This window comes from Xenopus tropicalis, chromosome 3 (genome assembly GCF_000004195.4).
Source record: "Xenopus tropicalis strain Nigerian chromosome 3, UCB_Xtro_10.0, whole genome shotgun sequence".
NCBI lineage: Eukaryota > Metazoa > Chordata > Amphibia > Anura > Pipidae > Xenopus > Xenopus tropicalis.
This window is the reverse complement of record NC_030679.2, coordinates 84,000,489-84,026,828: the sequence shown is the minus strand read 5'-3', so window position 1 is coordinate 84,026,828 and position 26,340 is coordinate 84,000,489. Positions and strand designations below refer to the sequence as shown.

The 26,340-nt window shown below is 38.5% G+C and overlaps 1 protein-coding gene across 3 annotated transcripts in view; it reads right to left on the bottom strand.

Moving 5' to 3' along the window:
• sfmbt2 (Scm like with four mbt domains 2) overlaps window positions 1–26,340 on the bottom strand; it is a 136,487-nt gene that overhangs the window by 42,631 nt on the left and 67,516 nt on the right. For 2 of the 3 annotated variants that reach the window (XM_031899052.1, XM_018092342.2), the window contains exons 5-6: window positions 18,541–18,603; window positions 5,117–5,205 (exon numbers count right to left, since the gene is read on the bottom strand). In XM_031899052.1, the coding sequence (XP_031754912.1) occupies window positions 5,117–5,205; window positions 18,541–18,603 (152 nt within the window). The remainder of the gene's footprint in view (window positions 1–5,116; window positions 5,206–18,540; window positions 18,604–26,340) is intronic. The other variant, XM_031899053.1, reaches the window with a different exon arrangement.

Genomic DNA, 26,340 nt, shown 5'->3' with positions numbered 1-26,340 from the left:
AGGACACTGCCTAGACGGGGCGTGTCAGCTTATGCATACTTTGTACAAACCATGTAACTAAATGTGTCTCTTTTTACCAAATGTAGACATTTTTCTTTCAGTGTGTGCAAAATTAGGTTTTAATTTCCTCTTGAAGCTATTTAACGGAGTGCTGGGGTAACATGTATAGTATATAAACACCACTTAGGATATAAGGATATCACACAGGCTTTTGCATATTATAGGCTATACGACATTTGATAAATCTAATTTGGGGCCCATTCTGACAGTTCACTAAGAAGTAAGATGGCATGTCATTGACCCCTATGGTGATCTAGTTGTTGACCCAGCTGCCAAAACTGTGATACTGCCTACCATGCACCTGGCTAAATTTAGTAATGATCATCTTGTTTGGTGACCTGGCCAAAAGCATAAATGTAAATGTATTTTTAGTTTTAAGTGACATTAACCATACTTCTGATATAGTCCTCTTTGAACCCAGTTAACTATTATACTATTGTGGTACATGTTATAAAATATCCTCTTGTATAGGTGCACTGTTTTTTAGGTTTGTTTCTCTTTTACCTCAACAATCATTGCTAATAATGCCCAGCCAATCATTCTATCAAATGTCAATTATACCTCAAGAATAAAATCAATATTACAATGCAAATGGTCATTTATTAGAGTCCAAAATATAAATGTCTATGCCAGGGGTGCAACGGCATTATGCACCTGTGCTCAGGTGGAAATCAAAATGGCTAGTGTGCCTCACCATTAAATAGGTCTAGAGGCACGTAAAATCACAAAACTCCTTTTTAACTGTTTATCAAAGGCTACACTTATGCACAAAAATAAGGTAAACCACAAAAGGTAAAACCGTACACTAAAGCACCAGGGAATAATTATGTTTTGTATAATTAAAATGAGCAGCATGCACAATAATATAGAATAAAATGCAAAAGCTTAGACTAACTATTATGAAAAGAGCAGATCTGCAGTTGCCTTCCCATATCTTGTCTCCAGGAAGCTGTTCTATCCTAACAGAACCCAAGTGAGAACATTTGGCTATTTTAGGTGTTTGCCAATGGTTTTGTAAGTCTATACAGAGAATGCAGATGCTTCAAACCTACATCTGTTTGTCATCATCTGCACTGCATCATTTTATCTATTGCTCTAATTTAAGAATGAATGCATGCTCAGTTATGATGCTTAGCTTCGGCTTAAAGGCACAATAAACAGCTGTATTTAAACTGAGGTTTTCCTGCCAATTATTTGAATAAAGAAAATTACATTAACTATAGATTTGTTGTACTTAACAGTGTCAAACAGTTCAATCGAACAACAGTAGTGTTTCACACTTCCCCTCCGTACTGATTCCCTCTGTATAATGAGCTCCATATCTATGCAACTGCTGGCAATCAACCACTGAGGGGGAGGGTCAAATCCATTATACAATGCTCATTATTTCTCCTTTCTGATGCCAGGAAAAGGAGTTTGAAAACCATGATTAATTTGCCATCCCTAAACTAAAAGAAAATATGCATTTTTAAAATAAATAATATTTGAATGAGATTTCAGTTTAATATGGCTTATGTTTTATATAGGAGTATATTTCTACTAAGAAGGTGTGAATTCCACCAATAAGAATTTATACTTCTTAGCTCGGATAAAGCACAGGCTACTGTTTTATTACTACAGAGTAAAGGGAAATATTTTTCAAAAATGAGAATTATTTGCTTAAATTGGGGTCTATGGGAGATTGCCTTGCTCTAAATTCTTTCTGGATAAGGGATCCCATAATGCTGATTTGCTGGCTGCAATAGGCAACTCCAATGGTGTAATTTAGCACCAATGTTTGATTTGTTATAATCAACTCAAACGCTTTTAGCCAATGACCAGAAAACCTGCAGACAGAAAGCAAAGCAACCACTTGCAAAGGATGTGACTATACCCATTCAGGAAGCAGCTTTACCTCTTTCATAAATAACTTGAGAGGATTTTCTAATATTCAGTGTACATCTGTGTACAAACCAAGCTCGGCTGTAAAACAAACCACACAGTACACAGTCTTTATATGAGAGAAATATGTCCCATAAAAGAAAAGGAAATAAGGATAAAAAAAAGCTGTAAAGATGTATGAGTAGTAAGTTATTCACTGTGCTGACAGCAGATCTTAAAGTTATTTTTCAGAAATAAATATATCAGTGTAACTAACCAACATATATGGGTTTTCTGTGAATTTGCTCTGTTTCCTTGACAACACAACTGTCCAAAAGTTTGCAAGCTTAGAAAATGTACTTGTTCATTTGTATAAACAACACATTCAACTCATTTCCTTAAAACAGATACATGTCAGAATTAAAATAGATGTAACACAGAGTCATTTAGAAACTGAGGAGGGGCCAGGAAATTTCGGTCTTCTGTTCAAATCTAAACTTTAAACAGCAAGTGACTCTCTATGAAAGGAGGTGCAACATTTATTATATGTGTGGCATTGCTTTAACTTAAATAGTATAATTAGCTGTCATACGCATTTCAATGTGTGTCTCATATTAGACTAAGGGCAATGCCACACTCAAGGATCTGGTGACTAAAGGAATTGTTAAAGGGTTTCCCATGATGTTGCCTTCATAGGAAAACCTTTATTAAACCCACAATTGATTTTTGAATCAATATTTTTTTTAATAGAACGCAATAAGAACAGCAACAATTTTCCTATTTGAAATAATGGTTTATGCCTACTCAGGGCAAGCAAAAGGGCGAAGACAGACGGGGCACCGGGACCTTTAAGAAAACCCCAGTTGTGGCAACTAATTGTGGTGACTGACCACCGTGTAAAATGTACAAGTCGCTGTGACTGGATTATAAAAATCGCGGTGACTAACTGCCCTGTCTGTCTTTGCCCAAAGGACATGCTGGGTAACTTTGGGAAGAACAAAAAATGCATTAGTAAATACAGGAAAAATAGGAAGAAAATGGTCATACTTGTCAAAACCAACAACAAGACTTTTCAGAATATGATATTTATTAAACAGAATAGAAATGCCTTTTTTACTTCAGTTTGTGCACATTACATCAAATGAAACACCAGTAAATAGGCCCCACATTGTTTTCATCTCTATGGTATTTTGACCGTCTTGAGCTGAGCTGGCAGGATTTAAATATATTATTAGTTTTCTATAATTTTGTATAAAAAAAAAAGTGAATGATGCTTTTCTGCTTGTGCCCAAAATGTCAGTGGACCACAAACATTTCATAATTTACAATAAACTGGCACTTATACTGTAATGTCACCCACTGTGACCTATAGCACTTACATTTGCCCATTTGTGTCTGTTAGTTACCCCTCCCATATAGATTGTAAGCTCTACGGGGCAGGGACCTCCTTCATCTTGTGTTTCTGACTCTTAATGCAACTGCACCTTGTATTTATTGTATTTATTGTTGTACTTTGTATTTATCCATTATCTTTTGTATTTATCCATTATCTTTAACCCCCTGTCTGTATTAATGAATTCTACTGTACAGCGTTGCGTACATAAGTAGCGCTTTATAAATAAAGATATACATACATACATTACCTTAAAGATAGTTTGTGTAGTATATAGTTAGGCCAGCAATGTCCATGTGGAACATGCTATGTGAAACTGTGTGCTGTTTATAGTCAGAATCTTTCTAGGAGGTAAGTACCTCCTTCCCACAATCTCAGCTATGTTTCTAAGGGCTCTGGTACACGGGGAGATTAGTCGCCCGCGGCAAAACTCCCTGCTCGCGGGCGACTAATCTCCCCGAGTTGCCTTCCCTCTGCCATCCCACCGGCGAACATGTAAGTCGCCGGCGGGATGGCAGACGCGGCGGCGCGATTTCGCGCAAATCGCCGAAAAAGACTCGCGAGGCTTTTTCGGCGATTTCCCGAAATCGCCCCGCCGCGTCTGCCATCCCGCCGGCAACTTACATGTTCGCCGGTGGGATGGCAGAGGGAAGGCAACTCGGGGAGATTAGTCGCCCGCAAGCAGGGAGTTTTGCCGCGGGCGACTAATCTCCCCGTGTACCAGAGCCCTAATGGCTTCTTTTTATACCAGTAGCTCAGAGATGTCATCACAATCACACAGTCATCTGCCTCCTACTTTCCCTTAGGGGTGGTTCACCTTTGAGTTAACTTTTAGTATGTTATAGAATGACCAATTCTTTTCTATTGATTTGCATTATTTATTTTGTATAGCTTCAGAATTATTTGCCTTCTTCTTCTGACTCATTCCAACTTTAAAATAGAGGCCAATGACCCCGGCAGCCAAAAAAGATTGCTCTGTGAGGCTATTTTATTGTTATTGTTACTTTTTATAACTAATCTTTCTATTCAGACACTCTCCTATTTATATTCCAGTCTCTCATTGCAACTCTACCATAAAAACTTCCTGGTTGCTAAGGTAATTTGGACCTTAGCAACCAGATAGTTGTTGAAATTCCAAACTGGAGAGTTGCTGAACAAAAAATAAAATAATTTAAAAAACACAAATAATAAAAAATGAAAACCCATTGCAAAATGTCTCATGTCCATACTAAATGTTACGTAGTATTACACAGCTGTAAAGCTTGAGGAGGAGAGAGGTCAGCAGTAGATGATGTAGCGGGAGATAAAATAAGAAGTCTATTTTAAATACATTTTTAAAATATAAACATGGTATAAAATGTATTATTTCCTTGTATTAAAAAATATATATATATATTTACAGAGCATTAGCTGCTCTGTAATGTGTTTTATTTTCAGGGGAACTGTATAACCCTTTCCTTGTTATCATTTTAAAACCTGTTTACACATTAAAATAGTTTCTGAACAAAGACCTTTATGCTAAATTAGATCATACTTCCACACTAAGGAACACAATGCATGATTCACAAATATATATTTAAATGTATCTATTTACATGTATTTGTACAAAGAAGGAAATAAATATTGCATGTGTTTCTGCAAAGAAAGGGAAATGAACGCATAATTGATTTCACAAATGTAAAGCTGATATAATGGAGAGGTGTCAATGAAAACTCATTTTCCTGTGGTGCTAGATAATATCACAGTGTGTATTAATCATGTGATTAGAAGTTATTCAATATAGATGCAAATTCAATTACTTACACCTTCAAGGAGTTTGGCCGGAGCTGTTCTTGAGCCTGTAAGGTCATGGATCAAGTACTCTGCCCAGTCAGTACATTCTTCTTTTATTGCTAAGGAGAAAAATAGCATTGCAGTAAAGCATTATGGATAGTTTTGTTATACTATATTCCAGTTTATTTTGCTGCACAACTGTTTCTAGGACCAGTAAAAAAAAGTAACAAGCTTATCTTTACATCTGACCAAGTTTACTGGCCACCAGATTTTTTTTCTCCAGATATTTTTCCTGAAACGTTTCTGCCGCTCAGCAGTTGGCAGCTATGGAAGATGAATTATAGTAAACATGCTATAAAGATACCAAAAGTCCTTAAATATGGCGATAATTAAAATATCTGTTATCTAAGCCAATAGCATAATTTGGAATCCACACCAGTGCTAGATAGGGGTTTGTATCACCCTCTATCTCCTCCCCCAATTGTTACACCACAGATCTTAGCTCTATATAGAGACAATGCAGTGATACACAATAGCCAATTACATTATTATTATTTACAGCTGTTTATCACAGGATTTGCAGCCAAGATAGGAGCCACACTTGGGGGCCCATTCAGTAAAGTCCAAAGTTTTTCAGCTTAAAATCACGATCATTTCTGATGTTCTAAAAAGTTTTTATTGGTCTTAGGAAAAAATCGTAATTGCCTTCCCAAAGTCAAAAAATTTTCAGATACAATTGTTCATTAATGGCACAAAAGTCTTGTTCGATAAGTTAGAAAAAATACGATTTTATCTCATAAATACTTAGTCAAGGTTTTGTAAATGGGCCCCCTAAAGTGGCCACACACAGGCAGATTTCAGCTGTCGATTCAGGTCCTTCAGACAGATTCGGCAGCTAATCTGCCCATGTATGGGCATCTTCGAGGGGCCTACCCGACAGAAATCTAGCCTAAAATTGACAGATCTCATTTGGGCAGGTTTGATTATCCCATCAGATCAGGGACAGCATTGGCTCGTTGATACGGACCTCGGTCTAACAAGCTATATACCCACTATTTTGATTTGATCGTTTGACCCTAGGGCCAAAGGTGAGCACACCGGGAGACAATCTGCTTGTTTGGGCGACCTCACCAAATGAGTGGATCGCACAATATGGCCACCATAACTTCGATTTTTAGGTAATTCATTGCTGATTCAACAATTTCTGTTATACAAATATCTACCTCATGTATCAGTTCTACACACATATGTATGATTTGACTTGGGCTTTTCTTATTTGTTGGTATTGTATGTTTTTGAAAATTAATAATTTGAAATAAAAACAGCAAAATAGGAAATGTCAACTTATCCATTCAGCCACCTAAGAGAATGTAAAGCTGGTGGATTTATTTGAGTGTTGATTTTTACGTGTTTACATATGACTGACACTTTTTCTACATTACATATGGATTTCACTCTACTGCTCAGCTACAGAAGAAAAGATCTCCCCGGCTAAAATGCATTTGCAGGCAATATTATATTTCCATAGAATTCAAGCCTGCATTTATTCAAGTACATAAACATTTTATATCGCACGGTAACAAGAAACCCTATTTTGAAATCGATATTTAATCTTGTACCCTTCCCCTTATCAAAGCCAATGCTTTTGTTTTCTTAAAAGACTTACTTTTGAATATTGTTGAATGAGGGTGTTTTGCACAAAGACCAGCACCCTCTTTTTCTGCACACTGCAACATGCCCTGTGTGTTATGGATTGAGGTGCAAATGTTTGTGCTCCAAGAATAGATCTTGTATAAGTTTGCCAGGAGTTGGGGGGCAATTGGTTCCCACTTCAAACTGCAATGGCCCTCGCTTGCACATGATCTAGAGAACTTGCAAGCAAGGCAGTACGGGGGCATGCAAGGTAATAGGGAGCCCTGTACTTAACACATGCTGATAAAAGGCCTAAAGTATAGGGATTCCTCGTACCTGTGTAAGTTTTGCTCTGTACCTGGATTTTTAGAAGTTCAACACTTGTAAAACAAAAGCCTAAGATATTAGTTCTTTTGCAGAACAGATAAGAATCAATACATCTGAATGTATTTTAAAAAGACCCATAGCCAATTTAAATGGGTCTAAAAACATGTACAGTGTATTTTCTGGGCCCCCTTCCTCACTTAAAATCACAAGTCTGAACATAAATAGAAGAAAATACCCCACTTTCCAATGGTAGTGAAGTCTCATTTTTTCACATTATTGCGGGACCCTCTGGCCTATCTCCCCCGTTCTGATTTGTTGAACAACAAATACAGGGTTATGGGAGATAGCTCTTAGTACAAGTTGATCCAGGGACTGGTCCGATTGCCATCTTGGAGTCAGGAAATAGGAGTCAGGAGTCTGTTTGACCATGCACTGTATTGCCATGAATGTTAATGATGAAGTAAGTAGCTGGCAAATGTCCTTATTTAGGAGGGACTGCACCAGTTTGTTCACTTAGTTAGGGTCAGTAGTTACCAGAAAAGGTGTTAGGGGTGTGGATAGGTGTATCTAATTAAGGCCAGTGCTAAAAAGTCCTAATTTTGCAGGATTGCCATAGTATGTATTCATAGGTAAACTGCCTATGTTGGGTGTACAACACACAGGACTTGATACATGTAACAACTCTATTACATATTTTATGCAAAAGATATATCTGGTCAGATATAATTTAATGATTTTGGATGGAGAGGGGCCATTTGGCAGGAGCAACAATGATAAAGGCTGGTAAGCTTTCTGATGTTTCAGGAGAAAAAAATCACAATACATTAACAAAGAGGGGCAACTGGAATAGAAATTTATTTTCCTCAAACTTAATTTGTGTGCATTGGTCTCTCATATGAGGCAAATATAAATTTTAGGAAGTATGACCAGGAATGCTATCTTATTTGGCAATTTCCTGTTATCCAAATTACAGAAAGGCCATCTCCCATAGACTCCATTTTATTCAATGAATTAACATTTTAGAAATGATTTCCCTTTTCTCTGTAATAATAAAACTGCACCTTGTACTTTGTCCAACCTACAATATAATCAATTCTTACTGGAGCCAAAATATCCACATTGGGTTTAATTAGTATTTTAATATTTTTTTAGTAGACTTAAGGTATAGAGATCTGAATTATGGAAAGACCCCAGGTACCGAGCAGTGGGTGGCTTGTTTAGAGGGAACTGCAAGAAATGTTATTAAGATACTCAATATTACTCAAATATTTCTCAGGAAGGTAGCAAGGAGTGCATTAAAATGAATAAAAAAATCCATCTTTATGTTAATATTTGAGGAGAGACTAAAGCTTCACAAAGCAACTCTGAAATGAAATCATGAGCTAATAAATCAGCAGCATAAATTATCACACCCAGACATATCTGTTTGTTCTCAGAACATAAATCCAGCCAAGCTAACACTGAAATGCATTTCTTTTATTGAAGCTGGAATTAGTTTTCTTACCCAATTTGCTAAGTTTACCTTAAAGCACTGTATTATGCTGGGTGACATGAATAGCAATTACACTGCAATTGAATTGAAATTAATGCTGGTATGTGACCAGAGATAGGGAGATCTGTTTCACTTATTCACAGGAAATCTAGTAAATTGAATTCACACTTGCTACTTCTACCAGAGTAGTTCTAACAAAAACTGCTGCAGCAGGCAGCTGTAAAACCTATGCTCAATAGGCAAGTACCTTTTTACAGGTTTAAAGGTCACACAATGGAAATCCATACAGGTTTGGGGTCCACTATCCAGAAACCCATTTTCAAGAAAGCTCTGAATTACAGGAGGGCCATCAATGGACTCTATTTTAATCAAATAATTCATATTTTTCTAAAATGATTTCCATTTCCTCTGTAATAATTAATCAGTACCTAGTGTTTGATCCAATTTTTGTAACCAAAACAATCCTACTGGGTTTAACTAATGTTTAAATTATTTTTGTACACTTAAGGTATGGTGAATCAAATTACAGAAAGATCCCTTACCTAGAAAACTCCAGGTAGTGAACATTTTGAATTAATAGGTCCCACCTGCATTAACTTTGTATCAGTAACCACTTACTCAGGCTGATCTGTTTAAATAAATTAGCTAAACTGCATTGTTGCAGTTATTATTGATCAACTGATTATTGATGATTAATTTTTCTACAGCCATCTGATTAGTTGCTACTGGTAACTGCACTAGGGCAAATGTGTCCTGTGCTATTAAATCACCCACATTGTCCCTTATATTACATGTGCTCATTTTTAATTGGTTAGTACTTTGTTAGACAGTTAAGTACAGTACCAAGTACAAAATCACAGCCATTTTCATGCCATACCATGTAAATCTCTGCACCATCAAAATTGGGTGCAAAGATTTCTGTAATGTAATTAAACCTTAAAAAAATAGTGTAATATGGGCCTGTGTCTTGGCGCTCTACAACTCTTTTGTAAATGAGTCATTCAGTCTCTCAATGAGGCAAATTGTTGGCATCATATAATTATAGTGGATGCCTATTTAGATTTTAGCACAATCCAAACACAATTGGGCCCATTTTATCAACAACTTGCACATGTGCAGTAACCCATAGAAACCAATTTTGTTTTTAGCTAGCAGCAGGTAGAACATAAATATGGTTGGTTACCATGGGTTATTTCCCAGGTGTAAATTTGCTCAGTGTTAAAAAATGTGCCCCAATCTATTTTTTTAAAAGTGGTTGCAAATAAAGAAATCAGTAGGCCAAACATCTCATATGATAATAGTGCATCATACACAACTCATTGTTTATTCTCTGTCATTTTCTTATATTGGGTCCCACTTGGACATCTACAAATTAATAAATCTGTAGATGCCTAAATGAGACTCAGTATAAGAGGCCTATATAAATAGGTTCTGAATTTAAAGGGGACCTATCAACTACATATAAAAAGCTATATTAAAATAAATTGTTTGCAAATCAAATATGAAAGCCAAATTTCCCCTTAGTGTGGTGTAAGGTCATCCAGTGTAGGCAGCTACCACCTAACTGATCAGCACTGTCTAAAGGTGGCCATACACGCACCGATATTATCGTACGAAACCTCGTTTCGTACGATAATCGGTGCGTGTATGGTATGTCGGTGAGTCGACCGATATCGCAGGAAGCTGCTGATATCGGCCGACTCGCCGATCGGCCAGGTTAGAAAATTTTGATCGGGCGCCATAGAAGGCGCCTGACCAAAATTCTCCCTTCAGAGCTGAATCGGCAGAAGGAGGTAGAAATCCTATTGTTTCTACCTCCTTACCTGCCGATTCAGCCCTGAATGGTGTGTGGCGGATCTGACGATGTTTCGTGCGACCGATGGTCGTACGAAACATCGTCGGATCGCCACGTGTATGGCCAGCTTAGCTCTTCCCATGTAGAGGTTCAGTTAGCTGACATACTACAGGTTTGTTTGCTGAATTAGATAAAAAAGTGATGTCATAGTCATCCATGGCAGTGGAGTCTTTAGATAGGCAGCAGGCCAAACAGTTACTTTAGAGGGCCACATCTGGCCCATGAACCTTTAGTTTGACAGCCCTGACCTTACTAGACAGCTCACCATGTGGAAACTACGATGTGAGTGCTCTGTTCGTTTGTTTATTCAAATAGACGGTTTGCTCCCGATTAAAACATCTTGTTACCAGTCATTAGTTTAGAGCCATGATCCCCAACCAGTGGCTCCTGAGCAACATGTTGCTTACCACCCCCTTTGCTGCACTTGAGTAAAAGTCACTTTTTTTCAACATAACCGGAGTGCTGCTGTTTTTTCATCATTGATATTGTTTTACACGGGCAGAGGGTTCAGCGTGCACCTGGGGCGACAATAAGCTGGTTTGTCCACCGTGTAGCAAGCCTCAATTGATTTTATTTTTAGATTTCTGGCTTGGAGGCAAATTGTGGAAGCACAGAAACACAGTTTTGCTCTAAGTTAATGGAACCACCAAACAACCAATCACAGTCCTTATTTGGCATCACCAAAGAACTTTTATCATACTTGTGTGGCTCACCAACACTTTTTACATCTGAGTGTGGCTCATGGGTAAAAAATGTTTGGGACCCCTGGTTTAGAGACAGATGAATATAAGGTTATACTGCACTGCACAGCCCATCTCACATCACTGGTCTTAGTAGAAGCTATGCTAGCAGAACTGTAAACATGGGTGAACTCTGTTCTGCCTACCTAAAGTATGTTCTTGCAGGAAAAGGAAAGGAGCTTGCTAGAAATTATTTCTCTCTTTTCATTTAAAAAAAAACAACAAAAACCATATGTAGTAAAACGGACAGACTAAATCCTGACTAAAATATTCTAGCTGCTGTATCTAATAGGACAGGGCTAGGGGATGTTCAGCCTCCTGCCCTACAGTTTTAGACAAATTCTCACATCCCAAAACTCTGTAAGTCATTAGATATTCACAGTGGCGTAGCGTGGGCTTTCGTCGCCTGGGGCCGACCGGAAATTTGCCGCCCCTCTATTTAGTTATTCTTAAAAAAAAATAGACAAAATAAAAAAAAGCAGCCCCCTCCACACAGTGCCCCCAATTGCCCTTAGACAGTGCCCCCAATAGGAAGTGCCCCCATACACAGTGCCCCAATTTCCCCATACACAGTTCCCCCATAGACAGTACCCCCCAAAGACCTTGCCCCCCCCCACAGAAAGTGCCCCCATACACAGTGCCCCAATTGTCCCATACACAGTTCCCCCAATAGAAAGTGCCCCCATACACAGTGCCCCCATAAACAGTGCCCCCAATTGCCCCATACAAAGTGCCCCCAATAGGAAGTGCCCCCATACACAGTGCCCCAATTGCCCCATACACAGTGTCCCCATAGACAATACCCCCCAAAGACCTTGCCCCCCAATAGAAAGTGCCCTCATACACAGAGCCCCAATTGCCCCATACACAGTGCCCCCAATAGGAAGTGCCCCCATACACAATACCCCACAAAGACCTGGCCCCCCCCATGGAAAGTGCCCCAATTTCCCCATAGACAGTAGCCCCCACACAGTGCCCCCAATTTCCCCCATAGTACATACCCCCAACAGACCATCGGCGGCGGCTCCTTCTCTCTTACAGGCAACAGGCGCTTCTATAAGGTTGCGCCTCGTCGCTGACGTGTGACGTCATACGCACGGGCGCAACCTTATAAAAGCGCCTGTTGCCTGTAAGAGAGAAGGAGCCGCCGCCGATGGTCTGTTGGGGGTACGTTATATCATGGTGATTGCCGCCGCCCCTTCTGATACGCCGCCCGGGGCCATGGCCCCCTCGGCACCCCCCTCGCTACGCCACTGGATATTCAAATATTACAGTTACAGTGATGTAACTAAAAGGGCCCCCCCTTATGGTCCATGGCTGTGTGCAGTATTGGTAAGTATTGACAGGTGGTGTGCACTTGGCAGGTTGTTGCATTGCAGAGCTAGACCTGGTTGCAAATTTTGCAAACCTGAAGTGGATTGAATATTCATTTTTGAATCTTCTCTTCTGATTACTTTATAATTTTAAACGTTAAATAAGTATTCTGCACGTCAGCTAAATTTCAGACATCGTAACTTGCCATAGAAATGGTTCACAACTCATGTTACAAGAAAAATATTTAAAGGAGAACTATATCCCCGGGTTCAAAAAGCACCCTTAACTATCATTGCCTAGACCCTCTCACCTCTCCCTTATCGCATAGTTTTTGAGATTACACTCTCTTCCTATCGCTAACCCCTAGTTAAAACAGCCGAGACGTGCAGCCATGTACTTCGCCGACATCTTCTTGCCAACTGAAGACACACTCGGGTTTCTCCGCCAATACGAACCTGCTTGAGCATGCGCAGTTGGAGGTAGCAGGAAATCTGCTTCAACTGCGCATGTGCAAGCTGGTTAGGTTTCAGCAGTGAGATCTGAAGAGTCTTCAGTCGGTAAGAAGATGTCAGCGAGGTACACGGCTGGGGGTATAGTTCTCCTAATAAGTTAATAATAAGTTCCATACAAAGGTGAGTCCCAGGGCCCTAAAAATCTGGATACATACTGTCATGCCAAAATGTCAGTCAAACAAATGCTCAGCCAGTGTTTTAAAAGGATTGGCCATTGTGCACATTGGTCCAGTGGCATTACTGGTCCCCACAGCAAATTTAATTTAGGGCCACAAAGCATAGGTAAAATGACATATTTGACCAAGGTATATTGAAATTACTCATTAATTAGAGCCTTACTGGGCCCTCTACAGGAAAAATTGTATTTTTGTTAAATTATACCACCAGGCAGCTCTAGAGTTAATGATTGGATTTAAAGTTTGGCGAATCTTTCCATTTTACCTTGGTTGGAATTTATGCATTTATTTATACATTATACTATCATCTCTCACATTTTAATAAGATGAAACATGATATTAAGTATTAAATAAATAATATTATCCACATCCAAATTCTTACACTGATTAGGAATCCTAGGTATTCATCAAGGTGTCATCAATTATTTTCTTACTTAATCAAAGACAGTGCCAGGTATATATTTACTGTCAGGAATAAAATGGTATTTTTGTAGTTTAAAACAGTATGTAATTTGATAGGTAGAAAGGAGGTAGAAAAGAGAATTTGATAGGTAGAAAGGAAGGTAGAAAAGAGTTTGACCTTAACTTGTCAATAAGTTACATGTAAAGCAAATATTTGCGTATGTTTATTTCCTGCTACATTTGCAGGTAGTCACAACTGGGATCTTACATATAAGGGATTATGTAATAAAAGTCACACATTTGTATAAGGTTCGGCATTTATTTGTCACCTATTTGTAAGCAAACATACGATTGGTTGCTATAGTTAATAAACTTAGCATAATAATAAGAACCTTTGGGTCAGGGTTGCCAGTTCTAATTTTCAAAACCAGCCAAAATTAGTCACAAATCCAAAACCATTTCAAAAGTAGATCAAAAATAGGGCAACGTGCATGTGAGTGTAAAAATATATTCTCTTAGCCCTTTTAAGCTTGGAATCACTACCCCTGCCCACTCATACTAGGTAATACTAGGATGACTGATGTTGCCTGGCCCTCTGTTGTGCCCATTGCATGCAGGTTATTGTAGTTTTACTTCAACATATGCTGCTGACTCTAGCTTACAGTGAAACAAAACAACATCCAGTTATCCAAGAAATGGAGTATTGAATTAGCCACAGACACGCCAGCATGATCACTGCATACCTACCAACACTTTAAAAAGGGAGGTTTGTAACTGCCGTGCATATGACACACATACCACACCACCAAAATACCACACTAAGCGCTTTATAACACACTGCTGCCCCCAAGCATTTCACGACAGACACAACAGTGGTCCCCGAGTGTTTCATGACATACACAGTTTCAGCCCCAATCGCACTCCCTAAACCGACCATGATCCCAGTCCTCTCAGCAGAGTTGGACTGTTATCCCAGGGGCCCACCAGAAAACCTTAAACCATATGCCCACTCTCCAAACTATTTTTCCTCCTTTCCTCACCCAACTTCTTTATTCTCCTTCTCTTTTATTTAAACGCTAACATCTATTCTTCAAATGAAGACACCTGGGCCACCGGGAATTTTCCTGGTATCCTGGTAGGCCAATTCGACACTGCATCCAAGTATCCAGACAGCAGTCTGGATATAGTCAGGGAATTAGATTACAGTCTTGTATCTTACAAGACTTTGTAAAAGTTGGCAGGAAAGGGACAAAAATCAGGGCTGTCTCACGTCAAACAGGTCACTATTGGGAGGTATGTCACTGCAGGAATGGATTCAAAATATTCTATTAACCCCAAACATGATATACATATGGGTGCGTAGTACTATAACTCTCAGAAGCCCCAAGAGATCCTAAGAGTTATAGTTTAAGATCAACTACACAAACAATTGCCAGTCCCCACAGTACAAAGTAGCAAAACAATCACCTACCAGATGCAGCGGGGGGCGGGGGACTAAGAGACTAGAACTGATGCAAGGGGTATAAATAAAAAGGGAGCTTTTTATCTACACCAGTCAGCAACACTGCATATTGGGTACTGTAGTTTCAGATCAACCATGTAAGTAGGCTAAAGGTTAAAAAAAAAAAAAAAAAACTACCTTACCCAACATGTACTGGGGGGGGAAAAAAATATTTGGTGTGTTTTTAAAAGCACTGAGGCTCCAACACTAGCCCAAATTTGTACCTTGGCAGGTTTAATATGACCAATTTGGCAGGACAACCGCTAACTTCACAACCCTGTTTAGGGTGATGCTAATCAGCCCTGTGTTCTGTGAGCATCAATATGAACTGCATCCGAATGTCAGCGCTTACAGGGAGCAAACTTTGGCCCAAAATTTGTAGTTGTACATTTTCAATCTGAATATTTCCCTGTGTGAGCACTGACAGGTGGATGTTCACTGACACCAATTTCATACTACCAAAAGCTTTTGTGGTGCAAAAAAAATGTATTATTATACTGTATTGGATTCATATTTCATTTATATTAGTTTTGGAAAAAGTTTCCGGAAAAGGAAAAGAATGCCAGAAAAACATAGTACAATGACTTAACAATGAATTTTTGAATTTGAATTTAATGAATGATCAAATTTGAATTTTGTGCCGCAATTCATTTTTTTGTGCTTAAACTCATGGATTCGTATTATTCGTTGAAAAACATGAAAATAAAACTTTGGCATCTAAAACCTTGTGAGTTCATATAGAAGTCAATGGGAGTAGTCCTAGGAAAGAATGTAAGCTATTTTTTTTAATTCCAATTTTAAAATTTATGTGAGAGTTTGTACCCATTAAAATGATGAGCAGAATGCACATTCAGTGCACATGAGTTTTACCAGTTTTATTCTATTGAATTTTTTAGGTTTGCATTGTTTAATAAATAAGCAAACACTTGAGTTTGCTACTATTCGAGTTTATTTGAATTGAAAAAAAAAAATCCTTTTAAAGTTTACAAACTTACCTTTTTATAAATAAGCCTTCCTATCTTCAGTTACATTTTTGAACTGAATATGATATTAACATTATAACCATTGATCTGTGCAATAAGCAAACATTAAATCACATTTGGACTGTTTAGCATTCTAAATGGGTGGACCAGGTATGTGTTATTATTGAATAAAATAATGTTCTTGTTTACCTTCACTTAAGCACAAAGAGACCTTGCATCAATGTACATTAAGGCAGTACATTATGAAAACAACATTAATTAAGAATGTTAAAGAGAAACGAAAGAGTGGGTGGTGTGAAGCTAGTCATTCCAGTTAAGTGAAAAGGATTTGTTATTCAAGGCTACTCCCAAATGACATTATCTCTTAGATCACCCTTTCTACTCAGGTATAAAAATGTAATCATATGCCATAAAACTCACAGGACTCATGTGTGTGTTCATTTACTAGTGAAAGATGAATGGTCCACTGTGAAAAGTTTATTGTGGTATCATCACAAGCATAATATAACTAGTTTTCTGTCAGCATTCTGTTGCTTTTCCAGTACCCTGTTATCTCTATTTACTTATTTTAAGTGCAGTATCTAAAGCCCTAAGTAAAATTCATGCCAGAACCAGTACTATATGTGACTTGCATAGTTCATATACATGACACGTCATTCCAAGGGATAACCCTGTTGGCAAGCAGGCAAGGAAAGGACTTTTATATAAAAGAAACCCCTTGACAGTAAAGCTTTGGGGGACACTAATTTAGCTATGAGAGATGCCAATGAATCTTCATTAGGTTGATAATGTAGGCAGCACATACTGGGTAGCAGTCATTACAAAATCTATGAATCCAAGTGTTTTGTAAGACCAAGAAGTGTGTCATCAGCACGGGGCAAAAGCTGAATGTATCATAATGAATGTATTTATTTTTTATGTTTTCAATAACTATGATTATACTTACTATAATATTATTTATAGGAATAAAAATAATATTCACATTTTAAAGATTTATAGCTGCTGCAGCAACCTCTGGGGCAATCATTAACATATACTTACTTGGATGGCAGGGAAATAAATAGATGCTAAAACAAACTTATAGAAGTTCTTTAAAACCTAAAAAGGGCCATTAACACCTATGTTCCACAGCTTTAATAGGGCCTGTATTACAATGTATTCTTCCTCATTATTCTATTGAAAAAAATATTTTTCTTATATAGGTGTAAAAGACTGAACTGTGTAATCACTTTTTTGTCTAATCTGGCAATTCTCATCAGTGACCAAAATAAATTAATAAATGATTTATTGGCCCCAATAGTTGACCTACATGTTGCCAGCATTAGTTTCACGAGGAAAGATTTCTAAATAATGAGCCCTTCCACCCAGTTTATTACACTAACTGGAAGGAGGGAATCTGATAATTACTCAAAAGCAAAATGAACGTGCTTTCCTTGTTACTACTTTACATTATTTAGAAGATCAACAACAACAAAAAAATCTTCTTTATTATTAAAACAGTAGACAGTTGGAATTTCTATATTTAATGGGTTCATAGTTAACATATATATATATATATATATATATATATATATATATATATATATATAGTCACTGTTATAAAAGTCACTGCAGTAATATATGTTAGCATACCATTTCTCAAAATACTAAGGGGAAAATGTAACTAAAGTTGTAAATGGGGGAAAAAAATAACACAAATAAGAATAAATATTTGCATTTTAATTGTGCATTACACACTTTTAAAGCATGCTTGAAGGTGGAGCAAACTTAACTTTTTCAGTAAGTATTTTATTACATATACTGCACACTGGTGCAAACTATAAAACTGACATAAAGGTCAGGCAGGTATTAAGTCAAATAGTGAAGTTGGGTCATTACTACTGACATATGGAAGAACCTATCTGATCTTCATTGAAACTAATTCTCATGCAGGCATATGTACAAACTGCAGCAGTTAGCGATGGCTTGCCCCACTGGGGAATTCCCTGGTATTTTGTGAGTGATCTATTTATGCAAGACTAGACAACTTATGCCATTACAATCAGCACTTTTTAGTCTCAATTTGATTCCTCATAGTTTACAACAAGACCATTATCTCTTCTGTCATCTGCAATAAATAAAAGCTACGGCTTAGAGACAACATAATACATGCACGGAGCGGCCAACAAGATTCTGTAAACTCTAGAAAAGTTTATTCTCAAACAATTTAAAGGTATAAACCTTAATCATAATGTCTATTAATAGACTTATTTTGTGGTTTAGTCTCAAACACTGCATGTCACATATTTGAACCCTGCCCTTCAGGCTGTGGCCGATATACAGTATATTATACTATATATTATATTTTTGGTTACAACTATGTTAACAGATTACCAACCAAACTACGGTAGTATATAAAAATATGTTATGTGTACATGTATAGGTTTGTTATGAGAAAAACAGAAACAAAGGAAATGTCCAGAATTATAATTTCTAAATTTCTAAGTACTATTTCAATCTACCCTACGTTATAATACTCACCAGTTGTCGCATTTGAAACATGGAAGTGTTGCTGCCGCTGGAACACAATGGCCCCTACTGCCGCTAAAAAGAGAAAATGTCACATTTGAAAACCTTCACACCTTATTGTGCACATCTTGCCAGAAAACACCAGCATAATCTTAACATGGCAGCTTGAGATGCATGCAGGCTTGCATTAAAGGACCAGAAACTCCAAAAAATATAAGTGCCCATGTCTGAAAATTCTGCATTATTTCCAAAATAAAAAATCTAAAAAGTTTTGTTGAAGTTATTAATGTTAAAATGCCACTTAATACACTACAGAGGGCAGGCCTTTTGTTCAAATGCCTCCGCATCTCACAGCTAATAGCAAACACACGCATTAAAATATTTTTCAAGAACTGAATAGAAATTTACTGTATCAGTCCAAGATCAAATCTGAACTAGAATGCTATTTAACTTGACACACACCAGCAACCACAACCAATAGCATAGATGATTACCAACCATTTTGAACACCATTATAAAGGAAATTGCCAACCATTCTGGACCCCATTTTACCATTGTTTGTAATGATTGATTTAATTTTAATACAAGCATATCAGAAATAAATGTGGGAAGGTAAGTTTAGATTACAGTACACACCATTTTAGCAGTCTCCTACAGTATCACATCTTACTTGAATGACTAAAATCTAAGAGGCGCAGAGTTAGGTCAGTGATGTTCAAATATGTAGTGTTTGTACTGTTTTACATGTAGTGGCCTGATTATTTGTAATACAGGTATGGGATCGGCTATGCAAAAACCCATTATCCTGAAATTCCAGGATTACAGGAAGGCTGTCTCCCATAGACTTCATTTTAATAATAAAAAAGTGCCTTGTTCTTGATCCCAACTAAATTATAATCTCAAACAAAGTAGTCAGGAGACCCCTTGGGTGGACTGGAGCCAAAAAAATCCCTTGGAGGTCAACCTCCGGCCTGCTGGACAGCCCTGGTTTAAATAAAAGGAACACAAGCCCAAGCATCTCCTATGCTGCCTGTTAGAGTATTATGTTGTGAGAGCAAACAATGCCCCAAGGACAAAAACATATACACACACTCACCCAATTCCCATGAGATTTCTAATTCACCTGAAGAAATTAGCCCCATCAAAATAATTCAGTGGAAACAATGACATTCCAAAACTTTGGAAAACAATCCTACCTAGATGGATGCTAGCCACACAAGGCCCAAAAATGTATCATTGCTTTACATATTTTACACAAAAACATGGCCACACAGATCTGAATCGAGCCCCAAATTTGAGCCTGTTCATAAAAAATTGTCATGTCAAATGAAAATTTCAAGTCCTGCAAAAAATCCTGCAAAAATCCTGATATTGGTAAGAAAATGACACTCACCGGGTAACAGTTGTTGAGAAATATTTACCAAGATGCGAAAATCCAGCATGTCTATCTATACTAAAGTTCACATAAATATGTCAGGTATGTTTTTTTACTCATATTGTGTATGTACTAAATAACTTAAATTGTGCAACTGTGACTGGAATGTGATGAAATCTCTCTGGCAAAAATATGCCATGTATTTATGCTAGCATATTGTTTAAATGGCTAATATGGTTTACAGAAATAGGAAAACACTGCTGCCAGTGAACAACATATTCAAAAATTCCTAGCAAAGGCAACCCAAGCCAGCTGAGCACCCTAGGCAACCCAGCCAGCCACCTCACCCCCACCATGCATGCACAAACACGAGCATGTGCGGGAACTTCGAAGAGTGGGGGAGCGCAGCATGCAAAGCTCTCAGACGTCATGAAGGGGGGGAGCACCATGAAATGAGCAGCAGGGGTTAGAGATCCTGGACTAGGGATTGGCAAAATCCCATAGTGCCCCCTCACTGTTGCACCCTGTTAGCATGTAAGTGCTCACCCAAAATATCACCATATAATTGCTATAGTTAATATTGCTGGCAAATTAATGATGTGGATTATCAGTTGCTGAATGTAATGTAAATAATGAGATAATATAGCTGCTGCACCTTTATAATGGAAGTTACTAGCCTTGTTTAGGCACAATTACATTTATCAAAAAAGGGTGGGGGAAAAATTGGCACTCTTGAAAAATTGGCTTATTTTAACATATTGACATTGGCATAAATATGCCTAGTAAAGAGAAACACATGCTTATTAATGTTGCTATACCAAAATTTGTCTAACCAAATTGCTGAAGTCATGGAAAAAGTTGGCATTTTGCACTTTAATAAATATGCCTTCTTATTTAGAGTTGAATCTTGACATTCTAGATAATTAAAGTGATACTCAGTTTAATTAATAAAAGTCTATAGGTTTGGCCCTTGGCAGCTTTGAGTTCTCAAAATAAGAAATTGTGTGACTGAATGCGCTGTGGCTTACTGCATTTCTGTCTTTTTTTCTGGGGTTTCTTTATACTTTAATACTTATAGTATTTAATGTATAATGCAATTTTTTGAAAACAGCATTACTAATACAGTCAGATTAGGAATCTGAAGATGCTTCTCCTAACCTCCTACGAAACTACATCTCTGTATCATTGCCAAACACTGAAAATCCCTTCATTATATGTATGAATCCTTACAAAAACATTTTGGATCTGCCTTTTTAAGCCGTTTTAAAAACATATTAAATGCACTTGAAATGTCAATGAGCACTTGCTAAAAACCACAAATCTAATAATGTCCTGCTGTAATTCAGCAGTGTGGTATGACTGAGGTATATCACATGCCCAAGGGTTGTAACTGAATTCCTTTATGATACAGGCAATCATTTTTTCTGCCACAAGGCATTCTGCACAGTATCTTGCATCTGGCAAGCCTAGGATTTCCTGTAATCACTTCATCTGACTCTGACTGTAGCCTTATTTCATGTCAACATGAAATCATAATGACTCACTGTCCATCTTTATCATAACAACAAAACTGAAATGTAAGCACACAAATGGCTTAAACAGTAATCTGCAATTCCTAACAGAAAAAGGAAATAATTTGTTTGGAAACTGAACCACTACAAAGAACAGAGAGGGAGGTAATACATAATCTACAAATATATAACATGGAATGGCTGTAAAAGAAACGATTTCAGAGACGGGCGGCTTATTAATGAATGCAAGTTTAAAGTGCAAAATAGCACACATTTAAATGGAAATAGCTTCCTCGAAAGAGGGTCAGACTGGGCAAATGGGACAATGAGAGAAAACCCAGTGGGCCCTGGTCCTCACGGGCCCCTGCCAACTCAGGCCCACTCCCCTGCCTTGCCCATAAAAGCTTCAGAGTTAGGAGGCAGTAGTTATGCAATGAGGCACCTGTGCGCTTGTTTAGGAAAGGGGTGGCCAGGGGGTGCATACATCGGGAGGGGGGCCGTTTAAGTCGCAGCCCCGGTGGGCCACTGTTGCCCCAGTCTGACACTACTTGTGGCTTAGAACTAGCCCCTGTAGCTTCTGTAGGTGTTGAGTACATTTTGATGTGGAAAGGTACAAAGTGGGGCAGGGCACCTTCACACAAGGGAACCCTGGAATTAACAGCCATAGTCCCAAGACAGCAAATAAGTGTCTCACCCTATCTGATCTTCTAGCTAGGCTTTCAGTGTTATCTAAAAAAAAGCAAATAGACATTAACAAAATCTTGGCTGAGGTGGCACGTCTTATTTTATTTTCCCCCATTAGACTATTGGAAAATGGAAAATTTATTCATTTGAAATGTTTCGGCAGAGTGTTTTGCAGCTTCTGGTGCACGGGAGAAAATGTTCAAAATCAAAAAGTGTGGCAATAAAACACTCAGAATCACAAAATGCACCCAAGCAATAAAACACTGAGAATCACAGGGTGCCATTGCCCTTTGGTTATGAGACTCCTACACATTACTGTAGTATATGTAGATATGAGTGGCAAGCAGGGGCGGGCCAAGGCGACAGGGCGCCCTAGGCAACCCGGTCGGCCAACTCCGCCCACCTCCCCGCGATTAGATCGGTCATTGCCTCCGCCGCTAATGACAAGCGGTGGAGGCAATGACAAAGCAGCACTAGGGGTAGGCAGGAGAGGCTCCTTCCTGGCGCCCCTCAATCGTTGCGCCCTAGGCAGCTGCTTCTTCTGCCTACCCCTAGTTCCGGCCCTGGTGGCAAGAATTCCAGTTTTCAAGGATTTTTGCAAATTTTCCCTGGGGTTGTTTCAGTGGCAGGCCAAGCTGGCTGGGTGTCTTAGGCAGCCCGGCCACCCACCTCACCCATCCTGCACATTCGCATGCTGGTTCGGGCATGCGCATGTGCATTGCCGTTGCAGATGGAAAGTGCAGGGAAAGCAACGCTGAAGGTAAGCAAACCAAGACATGGGGAAGCCAGTGGCAGGACACCTGCATAGTTCCCCCACTACCATTTGTGCCCTAAGCAGGTGCCTCTTATGCCTACCCTAGTTCCAGCCCTGTGTTGTCAATGAAAAACCAATAGTATTTCTTTAAGCAAAACTTTTATTGAAACCCTTTCCTTTGTAATACCAAGCAATACATGGGGATTTGTCTGCATTCTGTATCCACAACATTCCTAAAAAAAAAGCATGGAGACAAAACCCAGACAAACCTCTACAAATGGGATAACCCTAAAAGTTACTTGAGTAACCTTAAGGATTAAATTGTCAACAAAACGTCCAAGTTGTTATGCAACAAGAAGACTCCTAATTTTATTTGTACTTTGTTTCCAAGTAGTGAGTGTATTTAATTCCTTAATTTGCATCACTTTTTTTAAAATCTCATGTGATATTTAGTTACTCTCTGATGTCTAGGATTGATAATATGTGGAATCACAGTTGTGAGAAACTGTGTAGGCTGGAAGTGTATCATGTGTCACTTGGCTACAATGAGAAAAAAGTCTTTAGAGAAGATGACTGAGGTAAGAAGATGTACAACCCGGATTCCAAAAAAGTTGGAACACTAAAAAAATTGTGAATAAAAACTGAACGCAATGATGTGGAGGTGCCAACTTCTAATATTTTATCCAGAATAGAACATAAATCACGGAACAAAAGTTTAAACTGAGAAAATGTACCATTTTAAGGGAAAAATATGTTGATTCAGAATTTCATGGTGTCAACAAATCCCAAAAAAGTTGGGACAAGTAGCAATAAGAGGCTGGAAAAAGTAAATTTGAGCATAACGAAGAGCTGGAAGACCAAATAACACTAGTTAGGTCAATTGGCAACATGATTGGGTATAAAAAGAGCTTCTCAGAGTGGCAGTGTCTCTCAGAAGCCAAGATGGGTAGAGGATCACCAATTCCCACAATGTTGCGCAGAAAGATAGTGGAGCAATATCAGAAAGGTGTTCCCCAGCGAAAAATTGCAAAGATTTTGCATCTATCATCATCAACTGTGCATAACATCATCCGAAGATTCAGAGAATCTGGAACAGTCTCTGTGCGTAAGGATAAAGCCGTAAAACCATACTGGATGCCCGTGATCTCCGGGCCCTTAAACGACACTGCACCACAAACAGGAATGCTACTGTAAAGGAAATCACAGAATGGGCTCAGGAATACTTCCAGAAACCATTGTCAGTGAACACAATCCACCGTGCCATCTGCCGTTGCCAGCTGAAACTCTACAGTGCAAAGAAGAAGCCATTTCTAAGCAAGATCCACAAGCTCAGGCGTTTTCACTGGGCCAGGGATCATTTAAAATGGAGTGTGGCAAAATGGAAGACTGTTCTGTGGTCAGACGAGTCACGATTCGAAGTTCTTTTTGGAAATCTGGGACGCCATGTCATCCGGACCAAAGAGGACAAGGACAACCCAAGTTGTTATCAACGCTCAGTTCAGAAGCCTGCATCTCTGATGGTATGGGGTTGCATGAGTGCGTGTGGCATGGGCAGCTTGCATGTCTGGAAAGGCAGCATCAATGCAGAAAAATATATTCAGGTTCTAGAACAACATATGCTCCTATCCAGACGTCATCTCTTTCAGGGAAGACCCTGCATTTTTCAACAAGATCACAACATCATGGCTGCGTAGGAGAAGGATCCGGGTACTGAAATGGCCAGTCTGCAGTCCAGATCTTTCACCTATAGAGAACATTTGGCGCATCATAAAGAGGAAGGTGCGACAAAGAAGGCCCAAGACGATTGAACAGTTAGAGGCCTATATTAGACAAGAATGGGAGAGCATTCCTATTCCTAAACTTGAGAAACGGGTCTCCTCGGTCCCCAGACGTCTGTTGAGTGTTGTAAGAAGAAGGGGAGATGCCACACAGTGGTGAAAATGGCCTTGTCCCAACTTTTTTGGGATTTGTTTACACCATGAAATTGTGAATCAACATTTTTCCCTTAAAATGGTACATTTTCACAGTTTAAACTTTTGTTCCGTGATTTATGTTCTATTCTGGATAAAATATTAGAAGTTGGCACCTCCACATCATTGTGTTCAGTTTTTATTCACAATTTGTTTAGTGTCCCAACTTTTTTGGAATCCGGGTTGTATGTGAAACTGTAACTAACACTGGGTGATGACAAAAAAGTGTCTTAAAAAAGTTTTTTTTTGTGGAGTTCTAAACAGTGGTAGGACAATCTCTTTTCTTAGTGTGAACAATGCAACTGGACTTCAACTTTCATTTTCTGTATTCAGTGAACTCTGTGTCCCAATGCTCACAGATGTCACTCGCATGATGAACACCGTAAATTTATGGTGTCCAATTTGCAACAAAATGCACGAATAGTTGCAGTAACTTTGTTGCACTGGAAGGAATGGCGGCAGGTGCAGCACAATTCAAGTGCATTGACCCCTTGCAACCACAATAACACTTGAATTCTGGCAAGAAAAACTGCATTGTGGAAAAAAAACCATGGTTATTGCTACTGCACTTGCGGCTGTACATGTGCCCTCAAGTTTTGTTTCCTCTGGAGGGCCACTGTGTAATCTAACCATTTAATATGCATATTGTTGTAAAAAATTGTTCCTGCGTGAGAATATTAACACAGTTCTACATTAAACTGAAAGTTGTTTGTGCACATAACCTTAATAATGTGTTAAACGGTGTAATTCTGCTTTGTTATGTATACAGAAAATATGTGAACCAGTTACTCATTTGACATTTAGCAGGTCAAACTTTACTATTCTTACTTGTACGCATTACATGCACGTATGCAAGGCTAAAGGCCAACGTCTAAGTTGCTGATGCTGTAAGTCAAGTGATTCATAGTGTAAAAAAACTAATGAAAGGAGAATGAGACTAAAATAAATGAATTATTTGTTGTAATGATTAACTGGTAAAACGACTACATTTTTATTTTGTTATTTCATGGGGTGAACTGCATTATACTGAAGATGCTTTATTTAGTTCACATTGTCTAAAATGTCAACACTCAGTAAGGCAAACCTAGATGAATGACAAAGAAAGCCAGAGAGCACTTTATTAACTGAACCAGAGACCTAGAAATCAGTAAATTGACAAAAATACTTTCTTTGCAGAGAAAGGCTACTTACTAAGCTTAAAGAATGAACCTGACAAGCTAGAATAAACCATGTACTGACACACAGGGCTTGTAAGTTAATTTTACTGAGCACACATACAGCTTCTGTGTGATCGGAACTGCTCTACAGTATGTAGCCAAGCCCCCCACAAACAGCACACATACATTGCTCTGCCCTACATTTGTTATGAAAGATATATGGAGATAGCCCCCTCTTCCCTCCAGCTCTACTCTCACAGACAAACCACAACATCCATGATTTTAGAGGAGAGTGGAGCTATGGGCCATGATGGGTAAAGGGGAAAATTAATGTTTTTAGTTGTTGAAGGATCAGGATTGT